The sequence below is a fragment of the Rosa chinensis genome, chromosome 3, assembly GCF_002994745.2.
Source record: "Rosa chinensis cultivar Old Blush chromosome 3, RchiOBHm-V2, whole genome shotgun sequence".
Taxonomy (NCBI): Eukaryota; Viridiplantae; Streptophyta; class Magnoliopsida; order Rosales; family Rosaceae; genus Rosa; species Rosa chinensis.
Genome location: NC_037090.1, coordinates 31,962,322 through 31,987,983, shown reverse-complemented (window position 1 = coordinate 31,987,983; position 25,662 = coordinate 31,962,322). Strand labels below are relative to the sequence as shown.

Sequence of the window (25,662 nt, the reverse complement as noted above, 5' to 3'; positions counted from 1 at the left end):
CATATGTCACAAAAATGCCAATGGAAGCTATGGCTAATATTAGAGTCAGAAAGGTCCATAGCTGCATTACACAGCATTTGAAGTTGTGATCATGTGATATATGTGTCTCACCATACATACTAGAGCTAATCTCAAGAGACCTATCGATTTCAAGTTTTTCGCATAATATAGTCATACCACTGTTTCAACTCCTTGAAGTAAACCAATTCACATGAGCTAAACTTGAAGATTATCCGCAGACTGATACAAGGCAAAACAGATGAATTAACAACTGTAGGCATGATGCTGACTGCAATGCTAAAAGCCACACTACAATTTGCTATCTCTCATACTAAAGCCAATGAACAACAAACCCCAGTAACCTCTTACCATCAAACCCTTAAAAATGTGTGGTGGTTCTATCAAACAATAAAAAGTTAGTTTATAAAAAAACCCTAGGAGAGCTTTTTTCTCTCAACCCTAGCTGTTGCCTCCAAGACTACACCCTAGCCTCTTCAGTTCTTCTCTTTGATCCTATGGCTTCCTTTGAAGTTGTGACCGCGAGTTTTGTTGCATTCCTTGCGATAGCAGAGGGTGATGGTGCTCTTGATCTTAGCAAGATTGGGGGTGGCCGTGTTCATCTTTCTTCCCAGGCTTTTCTCCTCGTAAAACCTATGTTACGCCGACTTGTTGACCCATCTACTTTCAACCTTCGCACTTGGGTGGTCGACAAGGGTTTCCAGGTTCAAAAGAAGGTGGGTGTGGCTCCTTTGCATCTCACTTACCCTACTGTTGCTGCTGTTCAAGAGGGTAGCCCTATAGATAAGGGCAAAGGGAAGCTCTAAGCTTTTTGTTTCTCGGTACCTAGCATGTGAGGCTTCAAGTCTGTTGCTATTTAAGTTTAGTTTCTCTAATTGTAAACCAATTGAGGTCTTTAGGCGACTAGAGTTACCCTAGCAAAGATTTAGCTAGTGTTGGATTTGCCCTCATATGGCTAGGTCTTTTATTGTGCTCACTTTGTTCATAGTGAGGGTTACATATCATGTGCTTGGTAGCTTAGACCATCTAGGTTTTCATTTGGTGTAAGATAGCATATGATGTACTTGCTTTTTGGCTATGGATAAGTTAATTAAATTATCTCTTTCTCAAAAAAATCAAACCCTTAAAAACGTGTCAATGAGACATTAACTGTGCTTAGCATAACTATGATATACAAACTACAACTGTGCCATAAACTTAATCCTCTTTCCTTTCCTATCAAAGATAAATAGGCTCTTGTTTATAGAACAACTTAGTGGCATGGTCATGTGATAGCACACCCGATGACTGAATTGTGTATAGTTTTTAATAATGAGAAGCTAATAGACTCTTGCAACTGTGACATGCTTGCTTATTTGATAATAACCATAAGCTTTGTTCGTCAAGTTCTCCAGGGATACTTTATTCCATATAACTTGGTAAGAATAATGTTAGAATCATTATGGATTTGTCACACATTAACATAAAGTAAATTGATAATTAGCTTAATGGTAAATTGATAATTAGCTTAATGTCAAAACTAGTTTAACATGGACACAAACTATAAATCAATACTTGTGGCTTAATGAAAGAGTGTATCAATTCATTAAGGTTAGTAATCCAATTCTTAGTATGCAAGAAAGACTGCAATGAAGTGTTACATTAAGAATCTAACTAGGAGACCTAATCCGATATGAAATGCTTTAATGGGAAGCTTCTAAAGGTTTAAGTCACCTATATAAGTAGATGAATTGGTCCCTGTTGCTACCACGAGATTTTGCATAAGTTCTATCCATTGAGAAGCAAGGTTGGTAAGTAACAGAGGCCATATTCAAGTGATCAAGTTTGCAGCTGCAGAAGATGGAATCCATGCCAGTGATTGCTGACGGTAAGCCTTGATCCTTGTGTGATTGTTGTCGAGTTTATATGCATATGATTGTGAGCAAGATTGTATGGTTTTACAATTGGTATAAGAGCATAGGCTCACAAATATGATTTTAGTTTTGGTTGACATGAAAATTGTTTTAAGGTTTTATCCAAAAAAAAAAAACTTTTGCTTTACGGGTTAACAGGCCATCAGCCTGTTAACAACTCTAGGCCCAATCATAGCAAGCGAATGATCCAGGCCCAAACCCGACCAAAACCTCAAGAACAGGTGACCGTTGTATCACAATGGTTAGTTTTGATCAAGAAGAAGGTCTGGGACTGGATTCGGAAACGCGCGAGATGTTTTATCTTGAGAAGGGATTCAAAACCCCAATTGCTGTGAATCAAGAAGCCGATAGAGTTAATTGTTGCATCTGGATATTGAATTCATGCTTCCGCTGAGAATTTTAGGGGGAAAAGCAAAATCAGGTTTTTCTGTGAAATTAGTTTCGATTCATAGCATGATTATTAAGTTTTTGATTGTGGTCAAGAACCCTAGTTGCATTCCCCACGTGCGTTAGGCTAGAGTAGATGGTGACCGGATGAAACTTACAATTTCTTGATTGTTCTGTGGTCAAGTGTGGTTTTAGAATGCAAGATAGCAGTATGCATGCTTAATGGAAATATATTTGGATACTTAGAAATTTTTCTTCTATCTAAAGATATGGATAAATTTCTTTGGATAACTTATTTTTGTTAAACATGGCTTATTGATAAAGAACTCCAGAATATTATGCTTCTACTCAAAAGTGATGCTTAATATTGTTTTATGTTGTGGACTGACATGAATGCAAGTGTGGATTGATTAAGTTTTCTGTATGATTTTTGTTCTTGGACTGTTCTTGTTTTGGTTGCGTAAGTTCATAAAGACACAGAAAACTTAAAGTAATTTCTTTACAAATTGAGAACTCACTTGATTTTTATTTTGCTCCTTAGGTAACTCCTACATGAATTTGAACAGTGTCTTGATGCTAACTGGAACCAACTATAGAGCTTGGTTAGACTCTGTAGAGAACTATATGGGAATGCATGAGAATATAGACTATTACTTTACTGAGGATAAGCCTACAGAGTTGACTGATAAGAGCACCAAGAAAGAAACTTATCTTCACAAGAAGTGGCAAAGATCCAATAGGATGGCTAAGAATCTCATCCGTACCTCTATGTCTAAGACTGTCAGGGGAAGCATAGAAGTGCCTGAGCTAGCATCAGATTTTTTGGAACTTATAGCTGCTAAGTTTAAAGAAAGTGAGAAAGCAGAAGCAGCTAGGCTAACTAAGGAATTTCATGACCTAAAGTACACGAGTTCAAGGGGAGTTAGAGAGCATATCATAAAGATGATCAACATAAATAGCAAGCTCAGAGAGCTATTGATGGGGGTTAGGGATGAGCAGGTAGTGCATTATGCACTGCATTCCTTGCCTAACAGTTTTAGCCACCTTAGAACCAGTTATAATACTCAAAAGGGAAATTCGACTCTAGATGAGCTCATATCTATTTGTGTGGATAAGGAAGACAAGATCAATAAAGAGAAAGGTCCCGCCACAACCATAGATCTCATAGAGAAGCCTAAGAAGAAAAAGCCACATAATAAGTTGAAGCCTACCAAAGCTATAGCTAAAAGCTCAACAGCTGCAGTGGCCAAGCAAAACAAGCCATTTAGGTTCAAGTGCCACTTTTTCAAAAGAGTAGGTCACACCAGCCCATCTACCTCATTAACTCCAAACACTGGAACCTCAACTAAGGATAAGCTCTTTAACTTTTCTTTCCCTTTTGAATTGGGAGACGTCCCGCAAAAAACTCCTGATTTGAAAAAATCTCGATCCCTTGTATCACGCTCCTCACAAACCTCCATCATTAAATCATCATTTAAAGTCTGCGTTAAATCAGACCTCGAAATTCCCCCATAACTTCTTTCCTTTCTTGCCTATCCGGGGTTGCCTTAACCAGCCCAGGCAGCCTGACCGCCGCCACATCACCTAACTCCACCGTACTATCTAGGCCCATTTCGATCCTTCTGCGCTTGAGTTGTCGTGGTTCACAAGTCCAGCCGCTGCACTCACCCAGCGTCGCCTCCTCCTAGCTGTGAACTAACCCCCCAAGTTGAGGCTCCGGAGCCGAACACGTCCACCCAGCCTTCGGCGGCCCCTTACGTAGCCCGAAAGATTGCCCTCTAAGCTCGCCATCAACTCGTACATTATACACATCTCTAATCACTGTCTTCCACCTCCCATAACTAACTTCCAAGCTGGGGTTGTTCTGCTTCTCTGGGCAGCAAGAACTAACATGAGAAAAAAGCCCACAATAGAAGCAGAAGAAAGGCAGTCGTTCGTACTCTAAATCAAACTTTCTTGCTAGCCCATTATCAACCCTAACCTTCACCCACCGAGGTAATGGTGAGGAGAGCTTGGGTCTAACCCTAACTCGAAGGCAACCACCAAGGAAATCCCCATTTTTACCTTCATCGGTCCAGACGTACCGCCCCACACTATTCCCAATCTTTTCCCCCATCTCCCTATTCAGAAACAGAGGAGGAAGTCCTCTCACCCTTGCCCAGATTTCCATCTCCTCCAGACCAACTTCTCTTAAGTCTGCACGCCCATCTGTCTCTGCCAGAGCCACAAATGAATTATCAAAGGTCCAAGGGCAGCCATGCAACACTTTCTGTCTATCCAGTTCTGAAACAAACCCTACCAAGAATCGGTCAAACCCGACCACATCACATATCGAAAACTTCTCTCGAGTACGCCAACGCTCTCTCATCTTCCTGAAGAAAGCCTTCTTATTTAGCCACTTGGTCGTTAAAACCCTGCCCACTAGAAAGTGTCGTACACGACCCAGATCAGGGTTAGTTTCAATCCCATCAATCACAACCTCTTCAGCCGCCGCAGATAATACTCGTCTCATGGCCCGGCCAGCCATATTTTCCAAGTTACACAACTGTTCTCTTGCTAATAACCAGGCCTCCCACAGGAGTTGAGCCCCCTTCAGACCAGCCTGCCGGAAGATGGGGCAAATACTTACCGAAAAGACCATAAACCTATGCACTCTTTGAAACCCTAACTTCTTTCACGCGAGAGAGAAGGGACTCTGGTATAAAACTCTTAAAATTGTGTTTTCGTGGTTTTTTTTTTTTTTAAAAAAAGAGGGACTCTGCCAAGCTGGGAGGCTCATCCCCACGCCTGACTTATTTTATTAAGATTAAAAGAGTGCATAGAGGGGGACATAAAACCTTAAGGCTCCATTTGGAAACAAAATTTAGATTTTGATTTGAACTTCAAATCTGCATAATTTAAATTTTTGTATTTAAAATTCTCTTGTTTGGATTAAAGAAGATGAGTGAAGATTTGAAATTGAAGATTTAGATATGTAATTAAACACAGCATCCAGTCGACCTCGCCTTACTCTCCTCCTTTCCCCCATAACCACCAGGCCTTCCATACCCAAGCCTCCTTGGCAGTTCATCACCATAAACCCAAACTCTTAACTCGGGTCCCTTTCCCATAGCCAACCCTCTTATAGCTTCCTCGGCGGCTCGTGGTCTTATCCAGCACTCTCATCCTCTTAGTAACTTGGCTTCTGGCCATAGCCCAAGCCGACTGGCACTTCGTACTTGTGTTTTCAGTCCATACTCCGATTCTAGTGCCTCTTACTCGGGTTTTCGCCCATAACCCGATCCATACTCTTATTCGGGCTCCTCGGATCCACACCCTCCTCCTTTTTCCTCACCCCCATGATCTGGTCGAGGGCTTGTGTAGTAGTAGTAGTGAGAGGAGAGGGGAGAGAGTCGGTGTAACGGTGAGGAGAAGAGAAAAGTTAGAGCTAAGGACGCGTTTTTTGGAAGGAGAGAGACAGATGATTTAAAATAACTACCTCTTCATAGTTATTTCAAATTCTTAAGAAAACTACCATGTGGATTTTAAGGAGCTGATTTGAAATTCAAATTCACCTCAAAATAATAAACCAAACAGTCTGATTTAGATTTGGGGTTTCCAAATTCAAATCCACATTCTCAAATCCCTATATCCAAACAGGCCCTAAGTTTTTTATGTCATATTTAGGCCTGGCAATTTAGCCCATGACCCGTTAACCGCCCATTTACCGCCCTCTAAAAACCCATTTATTTCTGCCTGATAACTTAATGTGTTAATGGACTGCTAACCTATTAACAACCCGTTAGTTAACGGGCGGAAACGGGTTGCCCAACGAAACCCATCGAGCCCAGATAGAAGAAAAAAAACGTCTGAGTGTCTAACCCTCACTTCTCTCGTAGAGTCGCAGCTCACTCTCCTCTTCTCCACACAAGCCCTCTCTCCTCTCCTCAACCAACCCCTCCATCGACCTCAAACACACCATTTCAAAACTCAAGCAACTCCTCCTCCTCGCCTCTCCCAATCACATCCTCCAAAACCTCACCTCCAACTGACATCTTCACCCTCTCCGGCACCATCCTGATCCTCTGTCCCTCGTACACTGAGCCCCTCAGGGTCTCGCTGAATGCGCACCGGAACAAGTTGCCAGAATCTTTAGTAGGCTTCAGGAGGGGAGGTTCAGCCATGGCTTTGAGAAGCGGTATTTGTGGTGGTGGGCTTGATCTGTTAGGGGGAGGCGGTTAGTTCGAGGGTATGGGGTTTGGGTTGGAGTGGTGAGGGTATTGTTCATGGCTCATAGACTGTCACACCCCAAACCCGAGACAATATTATATTGAAATATGGTACCCGAATTCGTGATGTGAGTTATTACAAATAAAACTTCCTCAAAGAATAAAATAAAAGAATTTATATATAAGTCTAAAAAAAAAACTCTTATTAGGAATTGAATTTTTTTTTTTTACAATATCGGAGCTGAGCAAAATATATTACATTATTTCTTTTGAGAAAGTAGTAGAAAATAAAACATTCATTTATTTAGTGGATCCACCCCGTTTTCCCCAAGCATCTACTCGTTACCTGAAAACAAGGTGTAGTATCATAAGTAACACAGACCCAGTAAGTACAGCTTACATTCTTATATTAAAATGTCTTATAAGAAAGAGAAAATTTTTCAAACAGTATCCGAACTTAGGCCGACTCCTAACTTCAGTACCCCACTATGCAAAACTATCACTTTGGTACCCCAAGTTTGATGCCCGACCCAAGAACGGTACACGCCGTTCATGACGGCGTTAAGAGTCCAGCCATGTGGCATATTTTGAGGGGTAATTCGGTCCCGTCAATGCTTAAACTACTCCCCAGCACTTGATCACTTGCTTTGATTTGTCAGTCCATCTTCAATTCCAACCAAATCGTAGTTCAACAAACATGTCAATCATCCCAATCAACGAGCGACTAAGCAGTGACTTTGATCCCTAGGCTCTCGACCATATAACACAAGCCATATTCAATAAAAAATCAACAACTTACACAGATAAGCAATATGAGGCTCCTTGCTTTCGATCAAATTCGCAACCTGAAGAAAGCTTTGGATTTTTTAGGCCAAAGTGGCAGGCAATCTCTCGCTTTCAAATGGCTCAAGAACATGATTGTGATCACTCCTACTGCCCATAGTGAGATATCTTGTAATGGGTCTTTTTTCCTCTGTTCCACCATTATAGATGGGCTCTGCAATCACAACCTCAGATATTGGTAGTGTGAGCTCAAAGAGAAGAATGATGGGACTGTGAGCAAGGGAAAATGTGAGTTGGGTTTTCGGTGGAGCTAATCTTCAAGGAGAGGATTTTGCTGAATCATGGTGGGTTTTTGGTGCCGGTTGCTTGTTTCGGTTGACGATTTTGGCTCAGAAGTGTACTAGGCTGGTGAAGCTTGAGCTTTCTGGGTGTGAGGCAAGCAGAGAAGACAACCTGAGTTTTGGAAAATCGCCGTAAGCAGAAGCAGAGAAGACATCGATTATAGGGACCTCAACAGCAACGTCGGAAGGGTTTTGAGTCCGAGGATGACGATGAGACTATCTCTATCTCAGAAGAAACCATTTCACCACATAAAGATCTGGGTTTGGGGATCCGGGTAGGGTAATTTTCAGCTTATGTGGTAATGATAATGCCCTTATGTTGGAGGATTTGAGTTTCTGTGATCATAGAATGGATGGTGGGTGGTTGACTGACTTTGTATTGTGAGAATTTGAAGACTCTGAGGTTTCAATCTGTAGCTTTCGTATGGTGGGTGGTTCTCCTACACTCTCAAATCATATTCTCTATTCTCATAATATGAAATGGACACCTGCACCAAATCTCTTCTTCCCTCAAGCATCGTCGGAACCAGTTTGGGAAAGAAAGGCAGTAGATTTTTCAGAAAAAGTAGAGACTTGAAGTTTCTTATTGATGCTCCTTGATCTTATGCACAGATGATTCGTGTCAAAGCTGCTATTAATCTTCAAGTTTCTAAATGTTTCTCTGATTGTTGTGTAGAATTTTCCTAATTTTCAAGGTTAGGGAAACAACAGAGGCTCAAATCGAATAAAGCACTCAAATCCATATTCCAATCACAACCTAACAAAACCCAGATGAAGAAGAAAGGATCTGCAAATATAAGGGAAGAAGAAGAGGAGGGAATCTGGAAATGATAAGGTATGGGTAACAAAATGACCCAAATACCCCTCCAAATTTAGCATGTGGATTGTTAGTTAACACCGTCATGGATGGCGTGTATGAATGTTGGGTCGGGCATCAAACTTGGGGTACCAAAGTGATAGTTTTGCATAGTGGGGTACTGAAGTTAGGAGTCGGCCTAAGTTCGGGTACTGTTTGAAAAATTTTCTCTATAAGAATTCAAATTTGGACAACCAATTCAAATGTACCAAGAACCATTTATATGTTCATACCAATTCGTAAATATGTATATGTATACACACGATACACACATATATAGCCAAATATATTCATCCACGAGAATGTTTATGAGACTGGTAATAAATCACAAAGTCACATGCTAGAGTCCACTCTACTCAAAGTACGGATAAGCCGCAGCATACTGTGGACACTACTAAAGTATGTATACTCAAGGTCGACACATTCTTCCTATGAGTATAATAGTGCACTATCTGTAGGGACTACGGCCCTGGCTTAACTTCACAAAACACTTATACCAGTAATTCACTTAAGCGCGGGGTAGTACTAATCACCCGGCTTCACAACTGTACTTCTCAGACATAATCAAATTCACAGAATACAATCTTTATGTAACGTCTCGTATCTTAATTTACCCGTTTACTAGTCATTTGGACGGTAAACGACAACTATTTTTTTCACTTTTTACTTTATTTCGATACTTTTAGTGACCCTAAAAGATGACTTTTTGTTCGGGTCAAAATTTGAGAAATTTTCCTTCATGAAAGTTGCAGAGGACGTTAAACCGAGAGCGTGCATATGTGGTACGTAAAAATCGGAGTTCGTATGCGAAAGTTATGGTCCAAATACAAAAATTACTGTTCATAATAACTTGCTATATATAGAGAAAGTGCTGTGGTAAGTTTCCATATTTTTCTAGAAACTTACCGAGCTCTCCTTTCTCCTCTCCACTCTCCATCGCGTTTTTTTTCTGGGGTCTTTTTTGTCCGGCCATATCTTCCTCCACAGGCCTCCAATCGACTTGATTCCAAAAGAAAATTTTCTCACCTTGACGTCGTCTATAACTTCTCAGAAGACATCGGAGTGAAAATCGAACTGTGGAGGGCGCTGTAAGGCCGAGAAGCTGCACAGCTCGAGCTGGAAATCGCCTTCCTTCACCGGCTGATATTTTCCTTTTCCGGCCACCCCCAGCGATAAACCTTAGTCTATTGGAAGCGCCTTGGGATGTAGATGATGCTCCCGGAAGCTTTTGCTGAGATTTGAAGCGTGGAGGAAGAATCGACGGTTTGAAGTTTGAGGTTACTATTCATGATTCGGGTTCAACCTTCCCCTTAATTGTTGAGGTACTTCCGCTCATTTTCTAACTTAGTCACAGTTGAAAGAATTAATGGGTGTGTTGAGAAGGTGCTACTGCCAAATTTTGGTGGCCATTGGAGTTGGTGGCAGTGGCGGCGGCGCCGCCACTATGGGCGGCGGTAGCGGCGGTTAGGGTAGCTTTTTTAATTTCAATTTCTGGCTAGTTAAATTTTATATTTATCATAGAGCTTATTTATGAAGTTTGGTGAGGATTGGTGGAGTTTTGAATCGGTTATAAATTTCTAAAGATTTGGATTTCGGTTAATGTTAATCGTGAATCCGATTGTCGGATTTCCTCCATAATTGTTATATAGTCTGAAATCGACGAGTGGGCAGTGTTGGTGAAGTTTGGTTGGATGTGGAAGAGGTTTGGATATTAATCGGAATTTTTTTTCCAAAGTTTAATAGTTTGGTTATTGGTTTTTGAGAATTCCACCATTGGATTTCTCTCAACTTTGCCCTAGAAACTTTGAATTAAAGAATTGGAGTTAATGATGAAGTTTTGGTTAAATTGGAAAAGAAATTGGAAGTTTGATTTAGGAGGATAAGATATTAGAATCGTATTTAATTGCCGAATCGTTATTCACGGAATATAATTGTGTACAGGGCGATGTACCGAGCTATTGCTCGACAAAGGAACTCGTATGCGTGATCGCCTGAATAGTACTGTGAGTGGACTTTTGTTTTTAAATAATGATGCATGCATTTATTTCTTAAAGTAATGCTCTAGTTAATTATCATATTACACTTCGAGCATATGATTTATTTTCGGAGTTTGATTTCGCTTTATCCCATATAATTGCTTTTAATAATGATTTGTTTCAAAAGTTGGTTATGACTTATAATATTATTTGATGAATTATTTATTTCCGAGGTGATTTTCGGAATTATACTTTTTAGTTATATTTCTATTCATCGATTGGAGATTTTTAAAGGATTTTCGAAATGGGATTTCGATGGAGATATTTTTCATATTTATTTATCGACTTTCAGTTTTGGCATTGGGAATGCCTTGATGATGATCTTGGAATTGGTTTTTGTTTCGATTTATGAAGACTATGTTTTATTATTTTCTCTCCTATTTATTTTTGAACTTGAGATTATCTTGGCGTGTGGGACACGTCGTTGGAAATTCATTTGCGAGAGTTGGGGGAAGCTTTATGGATTTATGTGGTTTTCAGATTTTCTTTTGCCATACTTTGGGTGACTATTATCATTGCTAGCATTGATCTTCCGCCTTTGTGGCGAGGTGATGGGATCACCGAAGCCCGTCCGCCTTTGTGGCGCTGGTTACTGTCTTTGTGACAGTAATGCTGAAGCCCAGTATCCTAATCGCTACACTTAGTGGCGTGTGGGTATATAACGGGAGTATATGGGAGTACTTTAGCCTGGGAGGCTATCACCCGAGCTTGGGAGGCTCATTCGTATGGCTATCATCTTCCCCTACTTATACTATTTTTAACTAGCGGGGACTAGTCTGAGTTTTCTTAACCAGCGGGGCTGGTCTTATAATTTCGAGTATTGAAATTTCAATCTTTTACTCTGTTGTTGTGGCTAGCGGGGCTAGTCGGTTTTCTGGAGTTCAACGTTTTTCGGATTATTTTCTTAAGTGTTTTATAAATGCTGCATGCATCGGGAATTTTTTAAAGAAATAAATGTGGGAAAGTATGAAGTTTTATTTTGTTTTATTCATATTAAATTATTTATTTTTGTCCACTCACGCTAACGTGTTTTTCAATTACTTTCCCCTGGGCCCTTCGGTTTCAAATGCCCAGTTTGCAGGCGAAATTAGTTGAGGTCGGGCGTACATTGGAGTTGAGGCATAGACAACAGCGTGGCTTCCGCGTTTTTATTTGATTTAGGTTTTCCTTGATCACCCTTGCTATTAGATTTGCTCTGATTACCTGAGGAAATTAATGTTATTTAAGTTGTGTTTTGTGTCATATGATTTTGGTTGATGTTGTTTGGGGGAGCAGGGTGGCTCCAGGAGAATAAGGATGGGTGATTTAGAAGTGTAAATTTTCTTTCTACAGGTTTTGGGTTGTCCACTTTAAGGGAAGTAAATTTCTTCTAAGGTGGGCCCCGCAGGTCCACTTCGGATTTCAGAGTGAAATCCGGGGCGGGTCATGTCACTTTATGAATTATAGATCGTAATATATGTATATGTACACATACTTATAGAGACATATACTTAGGAATAATCTCATATGAAAACATATGTAACATAATTGTATAACACAAATAAGTAAATTCACTAGCAAACAACATAATTAAAATAAGCTTATGCATAAGTGAAATCAAGTAAAATATGTAATAATAAAGCACAAGCATTAAATGAGTAACTAAACATAATTTAAGAAAATTATATTATAATTAGTATTTTAGTCCTTATGTCTAAATCCATTGAGGTTCATCGACCATGTTCATGTTTCTCCAATTAGAGTCATCAAACATTCAAAATATGTTATGTTGTCCATCACAAGTACGAATTAAACAAATGAGTACACCATTTCAAAGAACTTTTCATAAGGAATCCAATGAAATAAGTCATGTAATCCAGTTCAAAGTGACATAGACCAAAAATGGTGAAGAACTATAACAGCGTAGAAACTAATAGTCTTGATTTTAACCTTTGATGTCTAAGTCTTTACGTGCTGTATATTTTACTAATACTTCTCAGACTTTCCGGATTAAAAGTACAGGTCCTAAGCTTCAAATTGATATAAAATTTGTAGAAAATGGTTAAGAAATGAGAGAGATATGAATTTTTGAAGTTATGATAACTGTGTGAGATTTCCAGCGAGGTTAAAAGTTGAAAACTTTGATTAGCCATAACTTCTTCATTTCTTAACCTTTTTAGTGATTCAAAAGCCTAAATTGAAGAAATTTTGATGAGAAATTTAACACTGTAATTATTTTTGACAAAACAAACTTTATTATATATGAAAATACAGGTTCACAACAAAGCAGATCCTTTTCCATTTTATCATTGGTTATGCATTTTGATAAATCTTAAAGACAAAAGAATATAGGAATGTATTCATGTACTTACTTAAGGAACTCAGAAGGTCTTGTGATCAACCTTTGGACTTCTTTCACAAAAGAAAACTTCTTAAGAGAAAAAGGATGAAGGATTTGTGTTTTCTGTTCAATTATGGGAGTTTTTGATCAATTTTGCATTTGATCTTCAAGCTTGTAGGAAATATGATCAGATCATATGTTTATATAGGCTAGAATTAATCACTAAAATAAGTAAGTGACTAATATATTAAGGTGAGTGACTAATATAGTAAGTTGAGTGGCTGGTCTAGTAAGGTGAGTGACTAATATAGTATTTAAAAGAAATGTTTAAAAAAATATTTGGGTTATTTCTAAGTTTAACGAATCTTAGAATGTTCTACAGTGATACTAAGTTTCGGGTTATTACACGGACTCTCAGTTCTCTCTCTGCTTCTCTCTTTCTCTGTGAAAAATGGAGTCTTTTTAGAGTTCTGGGGTTTTGTTGGGGAAGGAGGAGAAGAAGTGCTGTAGTCAAAACTAGTTTGTGTGAGAGACCTGTGATTGGCCAATGGGAGTTTGACAAGTGGTAAGGGGGGTTAGTTTTTTTGGGAGGTGAATTTACTGAAACCTTGGAGTGAATCTTTTCCCTAACTTTAACTTTTGGTAACTTTTTTTTTTTTGGTACAGTTAACTTTGGTTACTTTGATTAGAATATTATTTTTAACAATGATTAGAATATTATTTTTTAGAAGAGTTTTAATGGACAATGGGTGTGAAAAAGAGTTTAAAAAAATATAAAAAATAAAAATAAAAATAAAAAAGATTAGAAAAGAATTTAAAAATAATTTAAAAAATTTAAAACAATTATTAAAAAAAAAAAACCTCAGTGGTCGTAACGGGTTCCAACGGATAACCCGCGAACCCATCGGGTTCAACTCGTCATCTTAATGGGCTCAGCCCGTTAATAAAGCCCACTCATAACCCGCCCGTGACCGCACAGTTGCCAGGCCTAAGACTCATATCAAAACAAAACAAAACAAAAAAAGGCTAATTAATGTAATTGGTTGATCTATTTTGTTTACCCAGGGACCAAATCGTCATTTCATAGCAGACCCTAGCGTGTGCTAAAAAAGGACCCTTCGCAGCATCTCATTTCAAACATTCAGAATTGAGAGTTGAAAGGAACCCTAGCCGTTTGTCTCTCGGTGGCAACAAGATGCAGATCTTCGTGAAAACCCTAACGGGGAAGACGATCACCCTGGAGGTGGAGTCGTCGGACACCATCGACAACGTGAAGGCCAAGATTCAAGACAAGGAGGGCATCCCGCCGGACCAGCAGAGGCTCATCTTCGCCGGAAAGCAGCTCGAGGACGGCCGAACCCTAGCCGACTACAACATCCAGAAGGAGTCCACTCTCCACCTGGTGCTTCGTCTCCGCGGCGGAGCCAAGAAGCGTAAGAAGAAGACCTACACCAAGCCCAAGAAGATCAAGCACAAGCACAAGAAGGTCAAGCTCGCCGTCCTCCAGTTCTACAAGGTCGACGACTCCGGCAAGGTGCAGAAGCTCAGGAAGGAGTGCCCCAATGCCGAGTGTGGCGCCGGGACCTTCATGGCCAACCATTTTGACAGGCACTACTGTGGTAAGTGTGGCCTCACCTATGTTTACCAGAAGGCCGGTGGCGACTGAGTTTCTTCTTTTACTAGCATCAGTGTTCTTGGGGATTTGAACAGATGGTTTAATTTCAAGGTTTAGAACTCGTAATCCTCTTTGTTGAGGTTTATATTGAGAATTTTGCTTCTGAATTATGGAGTTTAATGGATAGTTTTTGATGAATTTAATTACCTGCCTTACAATATTGGATGGGTGAAATTCAGTAATTGCTATTAGATTGTCGATTTAGATTGTGTTTCTTTTGAGTCAATTCGTGGCTGGATCTGTTCCTGCAATTTCTTGGGACGTGATTGTTATGTGCAGTCCATTTTGCCTTTTGAAATTTAAACTGGGTTCCTTCTGGGTTAATTTGCTATTTGCATTCTTCTGGTCTTGTAGCATTTGCTTTTTGTTTCAATCAAACGAGTTTTGACCGCGTCAGTTCTTTCATTTGCTGCTAAATCAGTTCCACTGTCAGCCATCTGGGTTCTTCACTTCTTTGTTTTGTTAAAATTGTGGCCTGTTAGATAGTTTTGCCAAGATTAGGGACTAGGGAGTAGAACTCTTGAAGTAGTTACAGGCTTATAGCTTACCCCACATGGTCGAATATCAAAGATCATTGATTAGGGAGTAGAACTAGGTTTACGTTTCATGGTCGAATGTATATCAAAGATCATTGATTATCTCGGTCTTCTGGTCAATGGGCAATTCCATTTTGACAGAGCATCTCTTAGTTGCAAATTATCTTTTGACTTTGAAGTTCTCTCCCTCCACTAATCTAGTGGCCAGAATGCGATTCCTTGAATCCTTGTTGTGTAATCTGGTGTTTAGTGCAAGTAGACCAGGCCGGATGAGGATTACAGCCAACTTAATCTACACTTTTGAGACTGTTTGAAACTTTGAATAAATATGAACATTGTGATGCATGTCTATCATCACCCTGGTTATTTTCATAGCAGTACTGTGCCTGCCCTCCTCTCGTTTCAGTAAGATTTACCAAGAATTGTATTAGGATTACAAACTTCTGACGGATCCAGAGCAAAGTACTACATTCTTTCATGAGAGCACCTCAAGATAGTACTCTGTTCTTTCAATATGGCTCCAATCCTTTGAGCAATTACCAACTTGATCGATAAGCAAATAGACATTTGCGACTACATAAATATTTGCTCATTCTTTGGCTGATTTGAGAAATTGTAACGCAACACCAAAGGGAAGCATATAGGTACATCTCCAGAAAGAAAGGCGCAAGGATTGCTGTAGCATGTGTTGTATCACATTACTAATATTTTGATTTATAAACGAAACCAACTCTTTATAGAAATACAACTGTATTCATGCACACCTTATGCAAAGGTTTAGGGAAGCACATGAGGCTGAGAACAAGAGACAAAATAGAACTCGGAACACATTTGAAACTACTTAACTACAGGAGAGGGATTTAAACTAGTTTAGTTTTTCTATTGAACCATAACTGCCTTTGCTTTCCTTTCTGCCCTCAATGTAATAGCGTGCTCTAAATGCAGCCAGATGAGCGTAATAGGCAGGAGACACTGCAGTTCAAGTATCAAGCATTAGTGGAACAATCAGCAGAAGCATGACTTGTATGAAACTAAAAGCACAAGCATAGGAAATTAACAGGGAGAAGGAAACAGAACATATTCACATTAGCTGAGAAGAATCAGAAGATCATTCAGTAGTAATAGTGTAATACTACACCAAAAGGTAGAAGGAAACTACATGTAAAGAACAATTGTCATCAATTAGGTCCTAAATATTTATCCTTTATCCAATCTCTTTCAACCTATTTGCATGTCTTCCACCTATTTGCTACAGCATACATGAAAGAATTTTACTATCCTTCCTTTTCATTATCAAAATCTGTGAAGATGCAATATATACGGAGCTAATGTAAGTCAGCATGTCTATACATGGGCCAAGAACCCTGCAGGCTAGGTCTATTCTCTCGTCAGATACTATGTATAGTATTGTTCACAACCACTTGATATGGGGATTGGGACACAGTCGTATACTCATTCCTTCAATCATACATTCGCAAAAGCAATAGAGAAAACAGCTCTGCTAGAATCACAAACAAGTACTAAGACAATAGACGCCATTCCTCCATCAGATGCAACCTCATGTCACAAGGTCGAATTATTTCCAATGCGTGCCATTACAAATTTTGAATAATTGTTAATTGTTCAATACATCAGCAGCAGATTGCTTTTTCTCTTCAATCTAAATTAAACAAAAAAAAAAAAACAATCAAGAAGGAGGTTAAGTCCTGTTAATTAAGAACTATGCTCATCAGTCATCAACAGCAATAACTAGTTTCCTGATATCAACCATCGTCTTGACAAATCATAGCAATTACTGTTGCTGCATAAAAACTAGTTGACTGCACGCCATTAAAACAAGGATGACAAAAGCTAGCCAAAACCAAAAAATAAATAAATAAAGGAAAATAAGGTACTAAATATGCCTGCTGGAGCTTTGGCATGGCCGCGCGCTCTATCTGGCTTGATGCAATGGAGCCAACTTCACTAGTTCACACGAGTAAAACCAATGTTTCACGTTGGCACACCACTTTTTAGGGCCATTGGAGTTCCTCTAAGTGATTAAGATCGAGAATTGTTGTAGGCAGCGTTAGCAAATTTGAGCAATGTCTCATGATGAGGTTTCTTAAACTGCCCAATTTACCAATGCAATCAGGCAATTTTGTAATACTCCGGCAACAAGATATGTCAAGCAGTTTCAACTTCGTGAGCATCGTAATTGAGTTGGGCAACTCTGACAACTTTGTACAAGCCAATAGCCTCAACTCCTCTAAGTTGATCGAGTTTCCAATCTCCTCAGGCAAGGTAGATAGCATATGACAGTTCGTGATACCGAGTTTCTTCAGCACAATATGATCACAGAGGCTGGCAGGCAATTCCACCAAATCATTGCAATAGTCAATGTTAAGTTCCACTAGATTCGGAAAAGCATCTGAAAATTGGATGGAACTTCCACGGAAAGTTTGACTGATGTTGCACATGAAGAACGACATCTTACAAAGACTCTTCAGCGCTAAGCCGTTCTGGATTATGATTGAAATGCGCTCTAATCTCATTCTCTTCAAATTTGACATCGAACCCAATAGCAGAGGATTACTTAATGTAGCAGGTAAGTAACCATTATATGTGACTATTAAAACCTTCAAGTTATCTATTTTACCCCCAAATTTAGGTAAAGTATAATCTTCTGTCTGCACAGGTCTTGGCAAGGCACAGCATTTTGTTTGACAATTCAAAACTAGAACCTCAGCTCTTGGTGGTTGAATATTGCACCATTCGGTTGAGAATGCTTGATCTGGAAAGAAAAAGCAAGTGTGTGTGAGACTGTAAGTTAACAAGTGGTCATCACCTAGTCATTCGGTGACTAAAATTTTTGTAATTATCCATTCTGAGATTTATTATCAACAATGACGATCACACAGTCAACAAATGACTAAGAATTTTGTGGTTGTCCATTCTTGAATTTAATTTGAAGAGCGATGATTGAAACACATAAAACTTATTTTTTTAATCTCAACTCTAAGATGGCCATAAAATTTTTTGTCACTGATGACCATGTGAAAATTGCTCTTAATATGAAAGGCTTTGTTGTAAATATTATTATCCACATAAATAATCATTACCTATGTACTTTGATGTAAAATGAGGCATTTATCAAAGGCTTGAATAAAATGTAAGAATTTTAAGCTTTTTTTTTTTTTAAATCAGAATTTTAAGTGTTTTAATTTTTTTTTTTTAGTGTATTAATTTCAACACTTGATTTTAAATGTAAGAGTACTAAGTTTAACAATATGTGTGTGTGCGCGCATATATTTGTTTTTTTTTTTTTTGAGAATGCGCATATATTTGTTTGTATTTGTAGAAATGAATTAATTACCAGTTGTGATAGATAATAGGTGAGCCTCGAGAGGTTGAGGTTGACACATCAGTTCTTCCTTCCATCTGGGGAAATTGTCGCCACAGATGTTCATAATTAGCCTTTTTCTCTCTCTTATCCGGACCAGACTTGTGTGATAAAGAGCCAGCTCACGAAGCATTTCATGTTGAGTAACGAAGTGTTCACTGTAGTAGCCATAGGTGTACTCATCTCTATAATGAAATGATCAAACTTGTTTAATCATGAGAACTTTTCAGTATTACAATAATGTTTTAAAAGATGCACTTCAATACGTTAAAAACACACATTTACAGTTATACTATCTGTCTATCTCTGCTTCGATGACAAGAGCAAGTGCTTATAAAGTGTTCACAAAAGGTTTGGCAGTTAAAGGATGTTTATTATTTCACAAACACACAGTTACAAACAAAGACCCAACAACCTTTCAAAATGAAAAAAAAAGAAGAAAAAAAGACCCAACAATGAATCAAAAGTACGTTGAGGCGTTGAAGGCACCAAAAATTGGTGAAGGCGTATGCGTAAAGAATTAAAAGAAAAAAAAAAAACTTGTCAACCAAAAAAAAAGAATCAAAGAAAAAGAACAACAGAAAAAATAAAAACGAGGTTTGGCCCTTAATTGGTTTTAAAACCACAAATGCTACATCAGGTCAGCTGGTCTCTACTCCCCACATATGTTTCTCGACTCCATAAATCTTCAAACCACATCTACTTTTGAAGCTTCGAACTAGGTCGTCGGATGCGGCTATATAGACTCCATATATGTTCAAATACTGCTGACCAAATGTAGCATTTGTTGTATCAAAAGAAAAATGTAGCATTTGTTCTTTGAAACAGATGTGGCTCGTCCCCGAGAAAAAGAAAAAACAGAAACATATGTGGCCAGTTGGCCAAATATGCTGCATATATCTAATATCTTCAAATACTGGCTAGTAGAAAAAGCTTTGCAGGGAACAGACTTGGACACACATACATGAATTGTCCCTCTAAATTATACTTGGACACAATAAACTCTCACTTGTCCTAATTTGCTTTCTTATGCACAAATATCCAATGGGAGAAAGAGTCATTTTAAAATTGTTTGAAACTGATGTGGCTTTGTTCATTCAAATAGAAGTTTTATATACATATCTTTTTTTTTTTTTTAATAGGAATTGATTTCAATAGTAATCAAGCCAGAAACAGGCCAGAGTTTAACAAAACTTACATAAGAATATCCGGGAACCCAGATAACCTATCTAAGCCAAACTAAACTCGTTAAAGTCTAATGGGACGCTCGCATGAAGCAAGTCTAACTAAGCAAGCACAACCTCGCTTCCTAAGGAAAAATCATTCATCTAATCCTATTTGCCGACACGCGATTGTGGTACAAATAACAACTAGAAACATCTTAGAAAAGCTCATAGCGATTACCCCTACCTAAACAAGACTTGCATCAAATGTCTAATAGCAAACACTAAAATATAGCAGATAACAACCTCGGCAACATTTTGGTCTTCTTGCTCTTTGAAATCTGCTGACTCGAATTGAGCCCTAGCCTAACAGCCCAAGCCCAAATCCGAGCTAAATAAAAAGAAGTCCAATCAAGTTGCCTGACTCGATATAAAATATATATATATATATATATATATCTTTTATATTGCAAAGCGTACGCTTTATGTCTTAGAATTTTAAAAAATTGATATATATTAGGGAGCTCTTCTAATGAGGACCACTAAAATGAGGATTAGTTGAGGACTTTCTAATCAACGATTTGGGAGACTCACTTTTCGATTACATTACGGCAAATCAACCGCTAAATGTTTATATATGCATGAGTAGATCACTTATGAAAATATTCTCCCAAATTGTTATTCGTTAAGGTACCAAACTAGATCAAATCTATGGACGGACCAAGTCTGTCAAACATGAACCGTTCATTTTCATTACAGATAAATCATAATTGTAAATATCTTAACAATTTTCAATTTAGTTGAAAAATTACATAAATGATCTACACATAAATATCTAAACATCTAACAGTTGATTTATGGAAATATGGTCGAAAAATAGGCCTAATACAAAAGTCCTCAACTAGTCCTCATTAAAAAGGTACCCGTATATATGTAAAGGTACCCGTATATATGTAGTAGTAAACAATTTTACTCAGAGAGAGAGAGAGAGAGAGAGAGAGAGAGAGAGAGTTTAAAAAAAAAAAAAAAAAACTGCATACCTTGGGAATACAAGATTAGCAAGAGTCCTATTTTTGAGGTCGGTGAGGTTTGCAATGCACGAACTGTCCTCATTTAGATCGTCGTATAACTCTGACCACAAATCAATGAGTGCAGCAGCAGAGATTAATCGATCTTCAAAAAATAAAGCAAGGTCTAGGAAACATTCTTTTAAGAGAGGATTTTCTGATTCCAAGGCCTTTAAGCTGCTTTCGAGTCGATTATGTACAACCATCTCCAATTTAAGAATAGAACCTTTCGTAACCCTTTCCCAGATCTCCCTCTCCTGCCGAGCAAGTGATTCTCCAACCACTGTAATGGCAAACGGTAATCCCTTACAAAACTCGAGTACCTATAGTCATTTACAATTACTATTAGCGTTGCAGACCCAGAATTAAGTTCTCAATTGGTAAGGTTTTATGAAGATCCTAAATAACAATCTAATAAGTTTCTTTATTGTAATATTTTTGTAAATGTAATATTTCTTTATTTAAAAGTTTGATGTGAATGTATTTTCGTATGGTTGGTTTGTGTAACAAGCGAGATAGTCTTTAGTGAGTCGAACTCACAATCTCTCACTCATGAAGGGGAGACTATGCCACTAGACTAAATGGGCATATTCAGTTCTTTTCAGACTTTTTTGTGAGATATAAAATATAATATATATTAATCTATACTATTATTAAGAGAAGAGAGATTGCTCTCCAAAACTGAAAAATTTGACGAAGATAACCCTCTAATATTAAAAAACTTTAGAAAATGAAATAACCAACAGGGAAAATAATGTCAATTTAAAAAATAAAAAGAAATTAAATTCCTTAAAATAAAATAAATAATTATTATTGTTGTAGAAAACTGATTTGGTTAAGAAACTACCCACACTTCCTTACCAAAAAAAAAAACATCCACACGCGTAGAGTGTGGGCACATGCTAGTATGCATTGAGAGAAGAGAGTTTGTCAGTCAAAACAGAAGAATTTTATCAAAATATCTCTCAAATATTAAAAAACATTTGAACTGAAATATTTGAGAAAGACAAAATGGTCAATTCACAAATAAAAGAAAAACAAAAGAATTTTAACAAAAAAAAATCAAAAATCAAAAACAAAATATGTGCAGCAATTTTCTCCATATTTTGTGGAATAACTTCCCACGTAATTATCCACACCCATAGGGTGTGTTTAGAGTCTAGTCTTTTTTAATTAAGCTAATTGTATAGAGGAATAATTAAATTTTTTAACTACTCGGAATGCCCCATCTTAATCAAAAATTAATTAAATAAACTATTTATATATGAGGACACAATAGTAATAAAATAATATTACATTAAATGTTAATAAAAATAAATATATTATCTTCACAAAATAAGGACAATTAAGTTTCCTTCATAAATACTAGTTTTATTGACACATGCGATGCATGTGTGAAACATTTTATTTTTAGTTTTACTTTTTAGAAAAAAAATAGTTGGAAATTATATTTGGAGATTGTAGGAAGTTATATGTGGAGATAGGGATTGAGAAGTTATCTCTGCAGATTCCTTCTTTTTCTGAATTGTTATTTTCATTTATTATTTTACTATTTACCACAATATCCTTCATATATTAAAATCTATTTTAAATTATCATATAGTCGAAGGATATTTAAGATATTTCACACTCACTTTGGCTAACAAAGTGGGTTCTCTTAATAATAATACTAGCATTTCTCCACAGATGCTCTGCATATGCAAATTATTTTTTCTTCTTCAGAAAATAAAAAAGAAAAGAGTTGGTTATTGCAGAGAAGAGAAAATGGGAGAGAGAAAAGTGGGTTGTGTGTACTTTTTTAATAAAAATATCGTTTGTAAATGTCTTAATTATCCTTATGATTTAATTAATTCTCAAAGTTTATTAATTTTCTAGGGTTAATTCTGTTCAAATTTTAGATTTTGACTAACAAAACCTCTTTTCTTAATAATAGTATAGATAGATATATGTGAGAGTAAAATATCTTTAACAAACTATTTAAAACTGTGTTTTGTTTTATCTTAAATGCAAAAAAAAAAAAAAAAAAAAAAGACCAATTGACATGTGCAAAACATATATTTTGCAATATTAAGGTGCTAGTATGTGTATAATAAGTAAATTGTAGCTTGATACCAACAAATTAATCACCTCACCTTTTTTGAAAGACTTTCTGGAATAGCACAGGTCCTCTCTCCCAATAAGGCTGAATGATGAAAAAGTTCCTTTGCATCTTCATCATTCAATGACTTCAAATAATATGAACGAAACTTTGGAAAATGGAATCTTGATGTCACCAAAATTTTGCAATTCGAGTTTTTGAATCGATCAAACTTGTCAAGAAGCTTACGGGATTCCCATCCCAACCAAACTTCATCGAGGACCAACAGGGAAGGTTGTTGGTCTGCTCGCAGAAAATATTCCAGCCACGAATCAGTATTTCTTTCGTTTTTGAGCAATTTATAGTCCCAACCCTTTCGTTGGAAAAGTTGTTCTACAATACGGTCCCAGTTGGGATTCTCTGAAACAGTGACAAAGAAGATGTTCTTGTATTTGTCTATCAATATACAATACAAGAAAGGATGTCAGTATAAGGTCATTCAAATCGTTCTACGAAATTAATGTACAATGAAACAAGCATTCAAATTAAGTTAATGCTTGACGTAATAAGATAAAGTATTAGAGATGAGTAATAATTCCTACTGATGAACAGAACTTCTACCATTATTTCTTTCAAGAAAGACTTCAATCATTTATTTAGACGAAACAAGTGAAATTGTTTTGATAATTGGATACCTTTAACTTCCTGATCATGGCAAAACTTTGTTGCCAAAGTGGTTTTCCCGCATCCTCCCGGAGCAGTTATCACAACCATTGACTCCCCATCCATCCCAATAAGCTTCTTCAATTCCCCTAAAGGCTTATCCAGTCCAACCGTAAACTGTGGAGGTTCAGGTAGTGGACTTTGGCAAATTCTCGTGAGAACGTTATTGTTCTCAGTCAATTGCAATACACCGTATGCAATCAGTATTTGCATCAGATCTTTAAGAGCTCTATTTAATGAGCGAAGTTTTGAGGCGTACCCGTACCTCGTGTACGTGCCAGTTAACCAATGAGCCCTGGAACACTCTTGAATGAGTTGTCTGCCCGCATCCATTTCTTTCATAATATCTTCGACTCCCTGCAGCATCGTATTAGTTCTTCTGACCTCTGCAATCATTGGATCTAAAAACGTTAGCCTCCCCTTGAGGCGTTTAAGCATTGGCTTATACTCTTTACTCTCCTTCACGACCTCATACAGAGCCGTAAATGCTGTTCCTAGAGCAGCCCCTCCGATTAGCGTAACAGCTTCCATAATTAGAAAAGCACCGAATGGAGAACCTTGAAACTTTGTATTTGTTGTAATTGAAACTTTCTTCTGTTTTTCAAGACAAGATGCATTTATCTTCTCAAATTACAAACTGTGGAAGACTGAGAGACTCATACAGTAGTCCCAAAGTAGTTGAGATGAATTTGTTTGTCTAGTAAATCTACACACATGACACAACTAAGAGTTTCATTGAATCGGTACATAAGACTCGATCATGAAATCAAGGACTAAAAAGTCGAAATTATCGGCGATATTTCACCGATATTTTCGTTTTTTTTACTGATCAAAATTTCTGTGACATTCCAAGTATATTTAGACAGATATTTTGGAAAGTTTTCAAAATTTCTGGAAATAATGGGATTTTAGCGATATTTTGAGAAATTTTGGGTTTTTTTTTTTTTTTTTTTTTTTTCGGGAACCTTCTGACTCTTCCTCCACATGCAAAGTCAACATAGTCAACACCACTCTACCACACTTTCTCACATCAGTGATCAGTCACATGCAACATCACCATCACCATCACCATCACGTGGTTGACATATAATTAGCCTAAAATTCGAATAAAAAAATCAACAAGGTCACGGAGGCTCGAATCTTGGTCACTCCCTCTTTGAGAGGGTTGGCCCACTCTGCTGCACATATACTTGTATTATCTTTGCAACATTCTAATATATGTATTCATTTAGCCTACGAATCTGAAAACTTAGGCACATGTCTAATCAATAACTAATATAGAAACTCTCATTGGGTTTCCAACCATAAAAAAATAATAATAATAAATAAAAATTAGATGTTTATTTCAAAAAAATTTCAGAGTTGTCGGCAGTTCAGCATTTACCGTTTCATCTTAAATTATTAAAAATTACTATATAACAATGCTTATTCAAGGTTTTCTTTTCATATATAGTAGACAATTGATAAAGCAAACATATCCAAAATTTTCACTTAAAATTTCTATACTTTTCTTCAAATTAACATCATTTTTCTTGATTTTATCTCGAAATCAATATATCATCGATATTTCCGTTGAAATTTCCGTTTTCGGGACCATCGGTATTTCCTCGAAACTCGATTTTTGGGTCATTGCATGAAATAGATATAAAATATCTCAAGCCCACAATCATTTAGTCTATAAGAGCAACTCTAACAGTTTCTCTATAATTATGTATTATAGGGAAGCAAAAATCAAAATCTTCATAATTTTTCAGCTCCAACTCTAATATATTTTCTACTTCACAGATTCCCTAATCTTCCTTTAGTGATTGCTGTAAATTTAGGGAATTTTGTATAGAAAATCTTTTAGAACAAATAAGACTTATTTTTCCTTAAAGTAGAGGAAAATTAAAATATGGAGAAAATGTTGGAGCTGCTCTAAATAAGTTTGACTCTTGTAGTAATTTACCAAGAAAACTAATAAATTTGTTTTGAGTTCGTTGACTGATGTTTTAGTGTAGTTACCAACTATTTTTTTTTTTTTTAACAGAGTAATAGAGATTTCATTCAATCCCAAAGCTAGAACGACACTTAAAAATAAGCCCCATATGCTTGTATCCTACATCAGTGATCAAGCATGTAAGGGAAAAGTGTACCGTCCACTAGACATTCTTGCTCAAATATTTAAGAGCCTACAC

The 25,662-nt window shown here is 37.3% G+C and overlaps 2 protein-coding genes across 5 annotated transcripts in view; one reads left to right on the top strand and one right to left on the bottom strand.

The window, feature by feature from the left end:
* The window catches only part of LOC112195044 (polyubiquitin 11), a 38,081-nt gene extending 23,340 nt beyond the window's left edge, over positions 1-14,741 (top strand). For 2 of the 3 annotated variants that reach the window (XM_024335366.2, XM_024335364.2), the window contains exon 3: positions 14,058-14,741. In XM_024335366.2, coding sequence (XP_024191134.1) covers positions 14,058-14,528 — 471 coding nt within the window. In that variant the 3' untranslated portion in view covers positions 14,529-14,741. Of the gene's footprint in view, positions 1-14,044 lie in introns of all 3 variants that reach the window. The other variant, XM_024335365.2, reaches the window with a different exon arrangement.
* Positions 14,742-16,812: 2,071 nt separating this feature from the next.
* On the bottom strand, positions 16,813-24,328 carry LOC112195043 (probable disease resistance protein At5g66900). 2 transcript variants are annotated; one of them, XM_024335363.2, is made up of 5 exons: positions 23,458-24,324; positions 22,818-23,218; positions 20,659-21,008; positions 18,429-18,640; positions 16,813-17,846 (listed from the first exon to the last, which is right to left on the bottom strand). In XM_024335363.2, the coding sequence occupies exons 1-5, from the start codon at positions 24,014-24,016 to the stop codon at positions 17,086-17,088; spliced, it is 2,283 nt and encodes a 760-aa protein (XP_024191131.1). In that variant the 5' UTR covers positions 24,017-24,324; the 3' UTR covers positions 16,813-17,085. The 2 variants fall into 2 exon arrangements, with proteins under 2 accessions (XP_024191131.1, XP_040371803.1); XM_040515869.1 differs by lacking the exon at positions 18,429-18,640 and having other exon boundaries at positions 17,713-17,846; positions 23,458-24,328.
* Positions 24,329-25,662: the final 1,334 nt, after the last annotated feature.

Excerpts from the sequence above, each read along its gene's own strand:
- LOC112195043 (XM_024335363.2), bottom strand. The coding sequence starts at position 24,016 with ATGGAAGCTGTTACGCTAATCGGAGGGGCTGCTCTAGGAACAGCATTT. Across the intron at positions 23,219-23,457 it reads CCATGATCAGGAAGTTAAAG|ACAAATACAAGAACATCTTC; the intron begins GTATCCAATTAT and ends GTATATTGATAG. Across the intron at positions 17,847-18,428 it reads CCTATTATCTATCACAACTG|ATCAAGCATTCTCAACCGAA; the intron begins GTAATTAATTCA and ends TTTTCTTTCCAG.